Source organism: Bidens hawaiensis, unplaced genomic scaffold, assembly GCF_021521415.1.
Source record: "Bidens hawaiensis isolate Kalapana, Puna unplaced genomic scaffold, B.hawaiensis_p1.1 tig00000237_1, whole genome shotgun sequence".
NCBI lineage: Eukaryota > Viridiplantae > Streptophyta > Magnoliopsida > Asterales > Asteraceae > Bidens > Bidens hawaiensis.
The window spans coordinates 5,269,063-5,282,676 of record NW_027491021.1 but is presented as its reverse complement, the minus strand read 5'-3'; the positions used below and the strand labels follow the sequence as shown (position 1 = coordinate 5,282,676).

Below are 13,614 nucleotides of genomic sequence, written 5' to 3'. Positions count from 1 at the left end.
TTAGAAAGCTGACACATACCTACAAACATACAAACATACATGGCGTGCCAACATGTTTTAATTGATGTTTGCTAAAAAAAACAATTTCCATGTTGGCACGGCATGTAAGCTGACACATCAGCTGAGTAAAATAACAAAATATTATAAACAAAGCCACGACAGCGTCTCAGTTAACGGCGTTAGCCTTAACTTAACGGTGGAGTGAAAAAAACAAATATGTTAAAAGTTGGGAGTAGTTGGAGACAAAGTGAAAGTTTGGAGTGTTATCTATCAACGAGAGAAAGTTAGGAGTATTATAAATCAATAGACCTTGATTAAATAATGAAACTTTGATTAGTGTCATGAACTATTACAATCGTACACCCTAACATATGATTCGCTATCACTTGAGGTGCATCAGTTTTGAAATGGATATTTCTACCCATTCCTATTCATGCACACTTTAGGGATGAAGCAAGTGTCAAGGCCCTTTGCGAGTAGGGTCACAACCATAAAAAAGCATTTGAACAATTGGCGGTGTGGAAGATATTAAAATCTTATCCAATCACTCAACCCCCCCGTGACGTGATGATCCTGACATTGGTACTTCAGATGTTAAGAATAACGTTTTTTTCGTTGTTTATAGTATGTTATTTTATGTTCTAACAAAGGTAGTATTGTGACTTATAATATTCGGTATTTCTCAAAAGAATAATAATTAAAAGATTTATTATTTAATTATGCATTTAATTATTAATTAAACCAGTAAATAATATAAAGGGCTTTAAAAGGTAATGGGTTAGGGTGGGCTTAGAGTCTAAAAATGCTAATTATAGCATTTATGGAATATTTCATCCTTTATAATCCATCATCAATACACACACTTAAGCTTTTAGATCTGGATTCAAGAAACGATTTCACGGTCGTGTAGATCCAGTCAAGCCAAGAAGGAAGCGTAAAGGAATCGAGATATGAGTCCATCACCAACATCCGGACTGGTGAATTTAGATCCAGCTCGTTTAAGGTATGCTTTTATTAAAAAAAAAAGGTTCACTTTTATTGCTTAGAATTCTATAAAAATCAACACGTGAGCAGATCGGGTTATGATGATCAAGAAAGCTATGAACTTGATCTCAAAAGAGCTCTAAAGCATAGATCTCGCAAAATAAGTATGGACCGATACGCAAAAAAGGATTAGTAAATATAATGTGTTTGACTCAAAGCGTCTTATTGTATTAGATTAGATGCATGGTTTAGGAGTTTAAATGTTTAGTACTTAATTGGTAAAGAAAGGGCCTAGATAGTGATATTCTCAAAAAAATGGGCTAGGTTCAATGCGGCTGGGTCATACGAAATGAACCTTGTGGATGGTTCAATACGGATGACCCATTGTGAATGGTCCGGTTGTTTAGACTGGATTTAGATCATGATTTCTTTACATTTCCTTCTTGCGTTGATTGGAAACGTTTTTTAGATCATTTTTAGAATCTTAGTGAGAAAATAAAATGTATGCTTTTATGGTGGATAATAAGAATGAAATATTCCATAAATGGGAGGTATTTGTACTCTAAGCCCACCCTTAAACCCATTACCTTTAAAGCTCTTAATTAATTAATGACTTAATTAATAATTAAATCCATTAATAAATAATAAGTCTTTCTTTAAATGCAATAATAAACCTTTTAACTATTATTCTAATGAGAAATACCGTACGTTACAATTTTTTTTAATGATTTTAATTTAATTTTTAAATAAATTTAGTATTGAAATGATAGTTTATAAATACAAATAAATTAGTGTGGGGTAATTTAAAGATGAGTGGCGCCATTAAAATAGAATTTTAGAATAGTTGAAGATAAAAATGAGATGACAATTTGCTCACCTTATAAAGTTATTCATATTCCATCCATCAACGCCTCACTTTTAAACTAAAAAAAAAAATCTAAAAACTCACTACAACCCATCCGTTATTTCCCTACCTCACCCAAAAGCTACTATTTATCTTAATCAAATTATTGTGAGCGTAAAAAAACAAAAATATAATAAATTAAGTGTTTGTGAGTAAGATAAAAAGAAAAAAAAATGATAGGTAGGATTTAAAATGTTTTAAAAAATGAGCAAGAAATATGATTTTTAGTTAAATTATAATGTAGAAAATGATGGAAATGATCTAAATCCTTTTGCACAATAAATTAGTTTTTGAGTGGGGGCTACTTTCCCACCCAACCTTCATGTTTATCCGCCTATGAAGTTGTATGCAATCACTTCCTTTCAAATATCGACAAAACAACATATGAAAGATGACAATAGTCAATAGAAGATGCAGGCTATAATAGTGACGCCTAATGTGGGATCTACCCACCTACTAATCAAAATGGTTCATGTGACTTAGGTAATTAAGATTACAAACCAAACTGGATCGATGGTCACCGACTTACTTTGATTTTGTTTATGGGGTTTTGATACACAATAATAAGCTATCCATAAGTACGTTGAATATATATTAATCACTACTGATTCTTTTATAGTATTTCTTCATATATACCGTTGTTTTACTAACTATAAATTTGTTTCAGCAACATTGATAATGGAGCAGCTGCCTTAGAATGGCTATATGACAGTCCAGTCAATTCTAATGTAGAAGCGAAGCTTAGACGATTCTTGGTTGAATTAAGGAATGCAGATAAAATACTTTGAATCCAGGTGTGTATAATGCTGATAAAATACCTGAATCCAAGTGTGCTTTCACTTGGCCGTATGAATTATGACACAACACAAACCTAACATGAAAACTACGAGCTTAGGTTAAGTATAAAAGGGTTTACGTATGCTTCAATTCGAACATGCAGGTTTGTTGATTGGCTCATTTAAGTCATTTATTTTTTAATTTATAATCTTAAAATGTCTTTTATGTCCTAAATTAAAGGGGAATCATGAAAATATCAATTTTGACCAATAATATTAATAAAATAAACTTCACCTTTTGACATTATGAAAATAGTCTAGGGGACTTATATTGATTTATTTATATAATTTCTATCTACCAATCAAAGGACGTGTGTCACCAATCCCTAACGAGTTTAAACTTTTGTTAAAATCTTTGGAAAAAGAATGGAATCTCGTGCCACTTGTATCTTTTGTGGCAACGTAATTTTACCATTAAAAAACATTTTTATTTTCTAAATTTGAGGGGCTTCTAACGCCACAAATATAATTTGTGGAACCATCTACGCCAAAATTATTAAATCCGCATTGTCGCGTCAATAGATCCAATTTGTTGTACTAAAAGACACTTGTCGTACACAAGTTTTGATAATTTTAAAACATAAAATAAAAGGCTATTTATCTAATTTTCTTGGCCAAAAGAGATATTTTCTTGATCTTCCCTAAATTAATTTGGTTGGGGACTTTATGTCAGCTTAAAACTTAAAAAGAGAAAATAAGATTTTGTAATCAAAATGTATTTGTTATATATACATGTGTATATTTTTTTTATAATATTATAATTTAACTATTAATATTCGAAAAAAATAATAATCAAGCTAAATAGCTCTTGTTTAGGTTAACCCGTAAATATTCGTGTTGTGTTCGTGTTCTTATACCTGACAAGATTTTCAGGTTCGTGTCGTGTTTGGGTTGGACCCACCAACCCACGAACATGACCAATTTAGCACCACTAGTTTAGTATAAACATGTTCGAGTTAGCTTCGGATATTTATTCAAAAAATGAAAACAATGGTGAAACTGATAATGTTTGTGTTAATCCGTAAATATTCCTATCTTGTTTAGGTTCATGTGCCGGATATAATTTTTAGGTTCGTTTCAGGTTAGACCCAGAGGAAGACACCCCGTTTACGATCCCTACTTCCACAACTACATAACGTCCAGAAAATTCCGTCACAAACACCTTTGGCGCTAATCTATTTTGCAACAAAATTTATACCGAGTCTTTTAGAGTAGTTGAAGTGCATCATGTCTATCATTTGTCACATTACCTTTTTTTTTCACCTCACCATTGGACCAGAAGGTATTTGTGACGGAATACCAATGGGAATACATTCACCGATTTATCCAAGCCTCCCCAAACTTTTTTAACATTTGGTTCAAATAAAAATTATTGATATCTAATATTATTATCATTAAAGTAGCTATTATAATGCAGTTTTTGATTATTTTTTAATTAAAGTCAAATTTTGAGACCGTTAGCACAAGCTCACCGTCTATCCCGAAATTTTTCAGTACCGCAAACATGAGGTGGTGTTCCCCTTTGCTACCAAACCATTTTTTATCCTATATTGCATTCATCATATATATTAATTAGTCAGTTATTACCAACAACGACAAGTAGTATTACGTATTTTATTGTGTTTCTTAGGTTTGTGCTTACAAAGATGGGGGGTGATAATTGATACTGCTGCCGGAGTACTTGGAAAAGATGATCCTCGTCCGGTTCAACCCAACAGCTTATTTCCGGTTTTCTCTGTAACTAAAACAGTCACTGCTGGTATGATACATTGGCTGGCTGATAAAGGGTACGTTCTCTTGTTATGAACGCTAGACCGTCTAAGCTCATTTGAGTAACATGTTAAAGCGAATAATATTGCTAGTGTGCTATATATGAATATAAAAACCGTATGATTGACTACAATAGTAATTTTATTTTATTTTAATAAAATGATCACCCTCTTAACATGACTCAAACTCTATGGCATATTAAACTAATGAACTTAACTACATAAACCTATAATCTATTTAATGCAAACTTTGAACCTCTAATTACTAGATCTTTTTCTCTTTATCTTTTCACATGTGAAACATAATATTCCAATAGGTTTTACGCATTAGAAAACAATTTAGGTTGTTTTTAAAACCCGTTCAGGCTATATGACTGATTTCATTTTTATAACATAAGTAGAATTGAACACTTGATGAATGATATGTACATTAACACTTGATGATATTAGAGCAAGACTAATTGAAGGAAATGAAAGAAAACACAAAAATAAGAGCTCAAGAATTTTTATATAATTTTCAGTGGTACATGAAACTGATAGCACCCCTCCTTAAATAGATAAAATAACCTAAAAAGTCTCAACTGAAAGCAACGTAAACACGACTGGATGACCCAGTTTATTCTCACATAAAATAACAACTGGAAGACTAAGTAAAACAAAACCACGTGGGGAAACGTGGGCAGTTATTCCAGGTCATGCAAAACACCACTATTGCTTGAGCTCCATGCAAAAGACACGTTTGTATCACTCTTCAACATCCTCCCTTGAGACAAACTGTCTCACACCAAGCATCCATCGAAAATAAGCAAACTTGTCTTGGGTCACTGATTTTGTAAGAAAGTCTGCCACTTGGTCATGAGTCCCACAGAAATCCAGACAAACAATACCCTTCTCAACCATCTCTTATAAAGTGAAACCGTAGCTCAATATGTTTAGCTCGACTATGATGAACCGGATTTTTTGACAAATTTATCGCTGACTGATTGTCACAGTAGATAACAGTAGGTTCAATATGTTGGAGACCCATGTCTTCAAGAATTCTGCGAAGCCAGACGTCCTGAGAGGCTGCTCCTGTTGCCGAAATATATTCGGCCTCAGTGGTTGACATTGCCACCGTCGGCTGCTTTTTCGACACACTTTTCCGATCATCCACACAACTAGCCAGTCACTATCGCTGTAGCCAGTAAGGACAATACTTTTCTTTCGAGCATACCACAACCCGTAGTCAGATGTGCAGGCCACATACTTGAGAATACGCCTGGCAACACCCATGTGAATTTTTGAAGGATTATGCATGAATCGTGAGATCATACTTACAGCAAAGGCCAAGTCTGGCCTAGTGTGAGTAAGATAGATTAGACCACCAACCAGACTTCTATAAACCTCACCATTAGCAGCTTCAGATCCATCATGCAAGGAGAGCTTTTCATTGAAGTTCATGGGTGTTACCTCTTGCTTGCATGTTTGAACTTTGAACTTATCCAATAAACTTTGAGCATAAGTACCCTGGTGTAGAAAGATTCCATCTTCTGCTTGAACAACCTCCAGCCCAAGAAATAGTTTGAGTTGACCAAGATCGGTCATCTCAAACGTATTCTTCATACTGGCCTTAAAGTCTTTAACAAGTATCGGGTTCGATGTGGTGCATATAATGTCATCCACATACATACACTACATCGTTACCAGAGTACTTGATATAGAACGTGGGTTCACTTGGACTTTTCTTGTACCCATGATCGGAGAAATACTTGTCAATTTTTGCATACCAAGCCCTGGGGGCTTGTTTCAACCCATATAGAGCTTTTCTGAGCCTATAGACCTTCTCTGGACAAGCTTTCGATACATAGCCTTCAGGTTGATCTACATAGATTTCTTCTAAGAGATCCCCATTGAGAAATGCGGATTTTACATCTAATTGATGCACCTTCCAACCCTTTTGAGCAGTAACAGATATCATAAGCCGGACTGTTTCAAAGCGAACAACCGGAGCGAAGGTTTCTTGAAAATCAATACCGGGTTGTTGCGAATAACCCTTAGCCACGAGCCTTGCTTTATGCTTCACATTAACACCATCAGAGTTTGGCTTAATTTTGTAAAGCCATTTTACTCCAACAGTGCTTCTCCCTGGTGGTAGGGATACAAGCTCCCAAGTGTGATTTTTTTCAATTGCATGTAACTCTCGGTTCATAGCCTCAACCCATTCTTTAGAAATGCAAGCTTGAGAATAACTTATTGGGTATTAGCTGAGCGAGCAAATTGACAAGTGAAAACATCAAGATCACTATCAGACAACCCATCTCCACTAGTGTAGTTCTCCATCCAACTAGGTTTCTTTGACTGTCTTCGTGTGGGCCCATGATGCAAAGGAGGTGATGTGTTGTTGGTTGTTTGAGTGTGAGGAGATAAGTGAGCATTTAATATTGGGTTTATAGGTGAGGTAGGTGTGGGTGTCATGGAATCAGAGAAAGTAGATGTACTACTTGCATTAGAGAATTCAAGTGAGTGGTTTGTGAGGTCACTTTCTTGTGAACTAGAAACGTGATCTTCTTGAATTGTTGAAGGAGTTGTCACATCATCCAACATAATGGTGGGGAAAGGGTCAACAAAGACATATGAGTTGTTATTGTCACATACTTTTTCATTATGACACCACTTACATTTGTCCCCTTCAATAAAATAAACATCTCTTTTAATAGCTACTGACTGAGAATCTGGATAAAATATTTTATACACACCATTAACAAAGTTGGAGTAGCCTATAAGTATACCTTTTTTTGCATGGTCATCAAGCTTTCTTCTGTGTTGTTGAGGTACAGTACCAAAGGCCACACAACCAAATGTCTTCAAGTGTTCAACAGAGGGCTTGACACCAGACCATGCATGAAGGGGAGTTTGATCTGTGAGGGACTTAGTGGGGGACAGATTGATTAGGTATACCGCAGCGGCTATTGCCTCAGCCCATAGGTAGTTGGGAAGCTCTTTGGCTTTTAGCATGCTTCGAGCAAGATCCATAACGGTTCTATTTTTTCGTTCTACAACCCCATTGTGCTGGGGTGTGTAAGGAACGGTGACTTCACGTTTAATTCCAGATTTTTCACAAAAGGCATTAAAGTCTTGAGAACAAAATTCGCCACCTCTGTTAGATCGCAACACTTTAATTTTCAGATCACATTCATTTTCAACCATTGCCTTAAAACATTTGAACTTATTAAATGCTTCACTCTTGTGCATGAGGAAGTACACCCAACACATGCGGGTGTAGTCATCAACAAAAAGGAGATAGTAAAGGCTACCACCAAGGTTAGGGGTCTGCATGGGTCCACATATATCAGTGTGGACAAGGCCAATTTTGTCCTTGGCACGCCATGAAGTTGAAACAAAAGGTTTCCTAGCCTGTTTACCCATGACATATGCTTCACAACAAAAATTTGTAGCAATCTTGGGTAAACCATAAACCATCTCTTTGTCAAAAAGTTTTTTGAGGCTGTCATAATTAAGATGGCCATACCTGTTGTGCCAAACAATTGCTTCCTCATCTTGTCTGTTAGAAGGGCCTTCCTTTTTGGCTAGTAGGCAGGTTACATCAAACACAAAAGTGTTGTTAGGAGCTACATTGATCACCAATATCTTCAACCCAGTTTTCTTGCTCCATATAGTGCATTTCCCTTCATCAAATAATAACCCATATCCTTTCTTCATAAGCTGCCCTACGCTTAGGAGATTGTACTCCAATTTTGGAGCGTAGAACACATCATCTAGTGTCTTATAAGTATTTCTCCCCGTGTGAATTTTTACCAATCCCCTTCCTTTAACTTCAATACGTTTTTTATCACCAAGTTTCACTTGAAGGCTGAAGGATTCATCAAGGCACGAAAAACTTCCTCGGTTGCCCGTCATGTGGTTGGAACACCCCGAGTCCACAAACCACATCTGAGACTTGGTGTCTAATGTTTCAGTGCATGTTACTAGAGAAGCATATTCACTGAGTTCTTCATGAAAGGCTAAGAACAACCGAGCATTTTCTTCTTTTTCTTCTTGGTTACCGCCACCAAATTCTTCATTTTCGGCCATATTGGCTTGTGGTTCTTCTTGGTTATACCAGCAATCTTTCTTCACGTGCCCAAATTCTTGCAAATAAAGCACTGAGGAACTTTACTTCTGTCTAATGTACCTCGTCCACGACCGGTACCTCTTCCACGGAATCCACCACGACCACGTCCACGACCAAAGGCGGTTTTGGGCTGGTCATAGGTGACTTGGAGAGCTTGCTCTTCTTGAATTTCTGGCTTTTTATTACAAAACTAGTTGAATTCCTGTGAATGATACGTTCTTTCTGAGATTGTAACAACCCCATAAGCTTAACCGGAGTGAGCTTATCGGAATCGAAAACAACCTCGATGGAGGGAATTACGTAATCATATTTAGGGGTCAAGCTGCGTAGTACCTTTTCAACAACCTTTTGATCAGTAAGTTCCTCACCATAAGAGCGTTGCTTCCCAACGTTATCCATAATTCTTGAAAAGTAAGTTCCAACATTTTCATCCTCTTTCATAGAGAGGTTCTCAAATTCCCGTCGAAGCCCTTGTAGCTTAACGGATTGGACTTGTGAGTCCCCTTGAAACTCAATCCTTAGTGTTTCCCATATTTCTTTAGCGGATTCTGCAGCGGGAATTCTAGAAAACAACAGGTCATGGACATCCTACTGGAGGATCGACATGGCAAGGGCATCCTTCTTCTTTGTTTCTCTTCGATCAACGGACGTGTCAGGAATGGCTGTTATGCCCAGAAACACAACGTCCCACAGGTCTTTTGATATGAGTATTGTCTTCATTCTGATGTTCCAATGGTCGTACCCCTCGCCCTTGAATATTGGGATTGAGACGGACGAAGTGGAGTTTGGAAGTGGGTTTGAGTCTGCCATGAGGAATAGAGTAAACAGAATCACGAACAGAGTGAGGATGAGAGCCAGATCAAGGCTCTGATACCAATTTGATGGCAAGGGCATCCTTCTTCTTTGTTTCTCTTCGATCAGCGGACGTGTCAGGAATGGCTGTTATGCCCAGAAACACAACGTCCCACAGGTCTTTTGATATGAGTATTGTCTTCATTCTGATGTTCCAATGGTCGTACCCCTCGCCCTTGAATATTGGGATTGAGACGGACGAAGTGGAGTTTGGAAGTGGGTTTGAGTCTGCCATGAGGAATAGAGTAAACAGAATCACGAACAGAGTGAGGATGAGAGCCAGATCAAGGCTCTGATACCAATTTGATGGTATTAGAGCATGACTAATTGAAGGAAATGAAAGAATACACAAAAATAAGAGCTCAAGAATTTTTATATAATTTTCAGTGGTACATAAAACTGATAGCACCCCTCCTTAAATAGATAAAATAACCTAAAAAGTCTCAACTGAAAGCAACGTAAACACCACTGGATGACCCTGTTTATTCTAACATTAAATAACAACTAGAAGACTAAGTAAAACAAAACCACGTGGGGGAAACGTGGGCAGTTATTCCAGGTCATGCACAACACCACTATTGCTTGAGCTCCGTGCAAAAGATACGTTTGTATCACTCTTCAACAACACTCATGTGGGGAAATTTTGTCTTAGGAAACTTAAACTGGATGAAAAAGTTGGGAATATATGGCCGGAGTTTGGTACGAATGGAAAAGATCACATAAAGGTTGTCTGCTTTTTCTCATTTCTCCTTCATTATCATGCTCTCATGAATTTTCCAGCAACAGGATAAAAAAGAATTAACTGTAATGAGAATTTAAATTAACTAATTATTGCTCCTTTCCTGTCTCAGGTTAATCATATACTTAATCATACCGCTGGTCTACACAATGCTCTTGCTGGCTTTTCTGAAAATGATCCTACATTATTTTGTGATTATGATGAGTGTGTAAAGCGCATTGCTAGGGTTGCACCTGAGACTGAACCCGGTCGTGTGCAGTTATATCATTATCTATCATTAGGCTGGCTATGTGGTGGAATCATTGAGGTAATTAAGTTCCATGAACCGTAACAATAATCATTTTAATTTTCATTTCATTTAATATTTAATCATTTTTCTCTTATAATATCTTGATATTTTAAAAAATGTACACACATGGTTTTGCTTGTTTTATAATTTCTTTACATTTCGATCAAGTAGTATCCAAAATAAGGTACTTGAAATACATTATTTTGGATAAAACTCGGTTTTCAATAGATGGAATGATTTATATGTTGTTGAGTGTGCAGCATGCATCTGGTAAGAAGTTTCAGGAGATTCTTGAGGAAGCTATCGTGCGCCCCTCGAAGGCGAGCTTTGCATAGGGATTCCACCCGGTAATACAAATTGATCAAAAGAGACAGTTTTCGTATACTTTTTCAAAATTTAATTTATAAAATTATTGTTCTACTTCCCTTCAGGTGTGGAGTCTCGTGTTGCAACTCTTACAGTACAAGACAATATCTATCAATCCAACATGTATTCACCGTCCTCGCTCACATTCAACATGATATCGAGCCTTATTCCGTTATCAAATACTCTGGATGTTCGTCGGGCCATACTACCTGCTAGCAACGGACCCTTCTCAGCTCGTGCTCTGGCTCGCTACTATGCCACTCTAGTGGATGGCGGTGTCGTCCCACCTCGTCACCCCTCTTCACCCATAAGTGATGAAGTAGACACCAAAATCTTTAATTGCCCGAAAGAGAAAATTCATGACGCTCTTTTGGGAGGTGGAGATTATAAGGATTTGACTGTCTCAAATGGGCCCTATGGTCTCGGGTTTATAAGACTTAACGCTGCTGATGGTTCGGTAATCGGGTTTGGTCACCCGGGTTTAGGTGGATCTACTGGTTATTGTGACATAAACAACATGTTTGCAATTGCTGTGACCATAAATAAGTTGTCTTTGGGTGCTTTGACCTCTGAGACAGTACGGTTCATTTGCTCGGAACTTGATCTTCCCCTACCGGAATTATATGACATGTGACTAAGAGGAGGTTTGATCTATTGAAGATAGTTTTGGAGTTGTAATGGTTTACTTTCTTGTTGTTTCTATTAATCGTGATCGACTTCTTGAAATATTAATAATGTTTTTAAAATTTTCGCTTTGTTTTGGATTATCCGGTTTTTATCTATTTTAACAAGGTTTTAAGTTTAACTTATTTTTACTTAAATTGATATTTCGTGTATGGTTTTGTTTTATTAAATCATCTGGATAACATATTAATTATTTTGACTAATATGCCATATATGACATACGTGCATACATGTTTCTTGTTTTGAGGTGCTCTACGGGCCATGCAATATTGCCTTGTTTGCCGTAGCTACAGAGGTGCTCGATAGGCGATGGAGTATTCCCTACCTAGACTTGTCTACCAAGGAAAGGAAGGTGTATGGCTGTAGGGCACCTCTATAGATGTGGAAAACAAGAAACATGTGTAACTAGTTTATTCATGTTTAGGCATCCACCCTCGTCTAGCTGTGACATATAAAATTGTATGGTGTTGCCAAATCAGTTTTCAATGAAAACCCCATTTGGCCTTGTGTGTGGGTGGGGGGGATATGTCAATTATCTAATTTGTTGTGCTTAAAATGGTTTGAAATATTTGTTGTTCAAATTACATGACATGTGACTAATTAAGGAGTTTTTTTTTAAAAAGGCGGTATTTTATATAAATAAATAAAAACAGTCCTAGCAAGTAGCTAGAACAAAAAAACATAAAACATTACAAATACAATAGAGGGTTCTTAAGCCATTCGATCCTAGAAATATTACATTTACGATTTCTGCTACTATACCATAAGAACGAGAAATTTAAAATTTCATCAAATATCGTTTCTTTGTTATGCCGATTCTTCTCAAATACCAAGTCATTTCTGAATCTCCAAATAATCCATCAAGTGACAAATATAATCATCCCGATCATATCTTTCTTATGAGTTTGGACTCTTAAAGTGTCCCACCAAGACATCAGCTCAATCGGAGCCAAAGAGGAAGACAATGGTAGGCCAAGCCAAGAAGCAACAAGACCCCAAATCCGATTAGCCACCGAGCACATACCCAAAACATGGTCAATAGACTCCTCATGATCATTACAGATAGGACATAAAGAACTCGGAATGTCTGTACCCTTACTCACCAGATTGACTCTCATAGGAAGTCTCTTAAGTAACACCCTCCAAGCACAAATATTAACTTTTCTAGGAAGAAATTTGAACCATATTGTCTTTCGAGCCCACGAAGGAAGAATAAAGTCTTCAATAACCTTCCTTACACCCTTAATCGTGAAGTCTGTCATATCCCCAAAACTCCAAATCCATCTATCTTGAGAATCCGTTAAACTTACATGTCCTAACTCCACCATCAAATTATCAAATTGTTCACTTTCTCTCCCCCCTCTAATCTCTCTTCTCCAATTCCAAGAACCACCGTCTGCCCTTTGATTAACAAAACATTGCTTGTCCATTTCCAACGCATAAAGGCGAGGATATTTGACCGCCAACGTACTACTTGTCCCCCAACAGTCTAATCAAAATCTAGTTTCTTGACCATTTCCTATCTTTTTTTGAACAGCCGAAAGAGGAATTACTTCTAAATCGTGTAGTTTATTAAATGAGTTACACATAGACGACCACACACCCGACCCTAACCCACTATTTTCACGATAGTTAGGATTCATTTCAACTCCATATATGGCTTTGATCAACTTAACCCACACACAATTGCTATCTGAAACAAACCTCCAACGCCACTTTTGTAAAAGAGCCTTGTTAAATGCCTCCAAGGAACCAATCTCGATACCTCCTTTCTCTTTAGAGGCCAACACTTGTTTCCAAGACACCCAATGAATTTTTCTTTTGTTATTTTTAAAACCCCAAAAGAACCGAGACCGAATTCTTTCCAAAACCTTCAAAACACTTGGAGGCACAACGAATAGGGAAAAGAAATAAATTCCCAAGGCTCCAAGGACCGAAGTGTTTAAAATAGCTCTAGCTCCAATAGATAATAAATTCAACTTCCAAACCGAAAGACGAGTTTTGAATTTATCTATGATAACCTTCCAATCTTCAACCCTTTTCATACTCGAACCAACCGGTAAACCAAAATAGGTGAAGG

At 36.9% G+C, this 13,614-nt stretch overlaps 1 protein-coding gene and 1 pseudogene across 2 annotated transcripts; one reads left to right on the top strand and one right to left on the bottom strand.

The window, feature by feature from the left end:
* Positions 1 to 950: 950 nt before the first annotated feature.
* Positions 951 to 11,484, top strand: LOC143597385 (uncharacterized; annotated as a pseudogene). Its single transcript, XR_013146904.1, has 7 exons — positions 951 to 1,003; positions 2,556 to 2,682; positions 4,355 to 4,511; positions 10,109 to 10,181; positions 10,308 to 10,502; positions 10,745 to 10,831; positions 10,916 to 11,484. The product of XR_013146904.1 is annotated as an uncharacterized LOC143597385 (transcript).
* Positions 11,485 to 12,394: 910 nt separating this feature from the next.
* LOC143597298 (uncharacterized) lies at positions 12,395 to 12,964 on the bottom strand. The gene has a single exon (XM_077075855.1). It carries the CDS (start codon positions 12,962 to 12,964, stop codon positions 12,395 to 12,397), a length of 570 nt encoding a protein of 189 aa, XP_076931970.1.
* Between the last annotated feature and the right edge of the window lie 650 nt (positions 12,965 to 13,614).

What these genes read in the sequence shown, in the direction of transcription:
- LOC143597298 (XM_077075855.1), bottom strand. Translation starts at nt 12,964, where the DNA reads ATGGACAAGCAATGTTTTGTTAATCAAAGGGCAGACGGTGGTTCTTGG.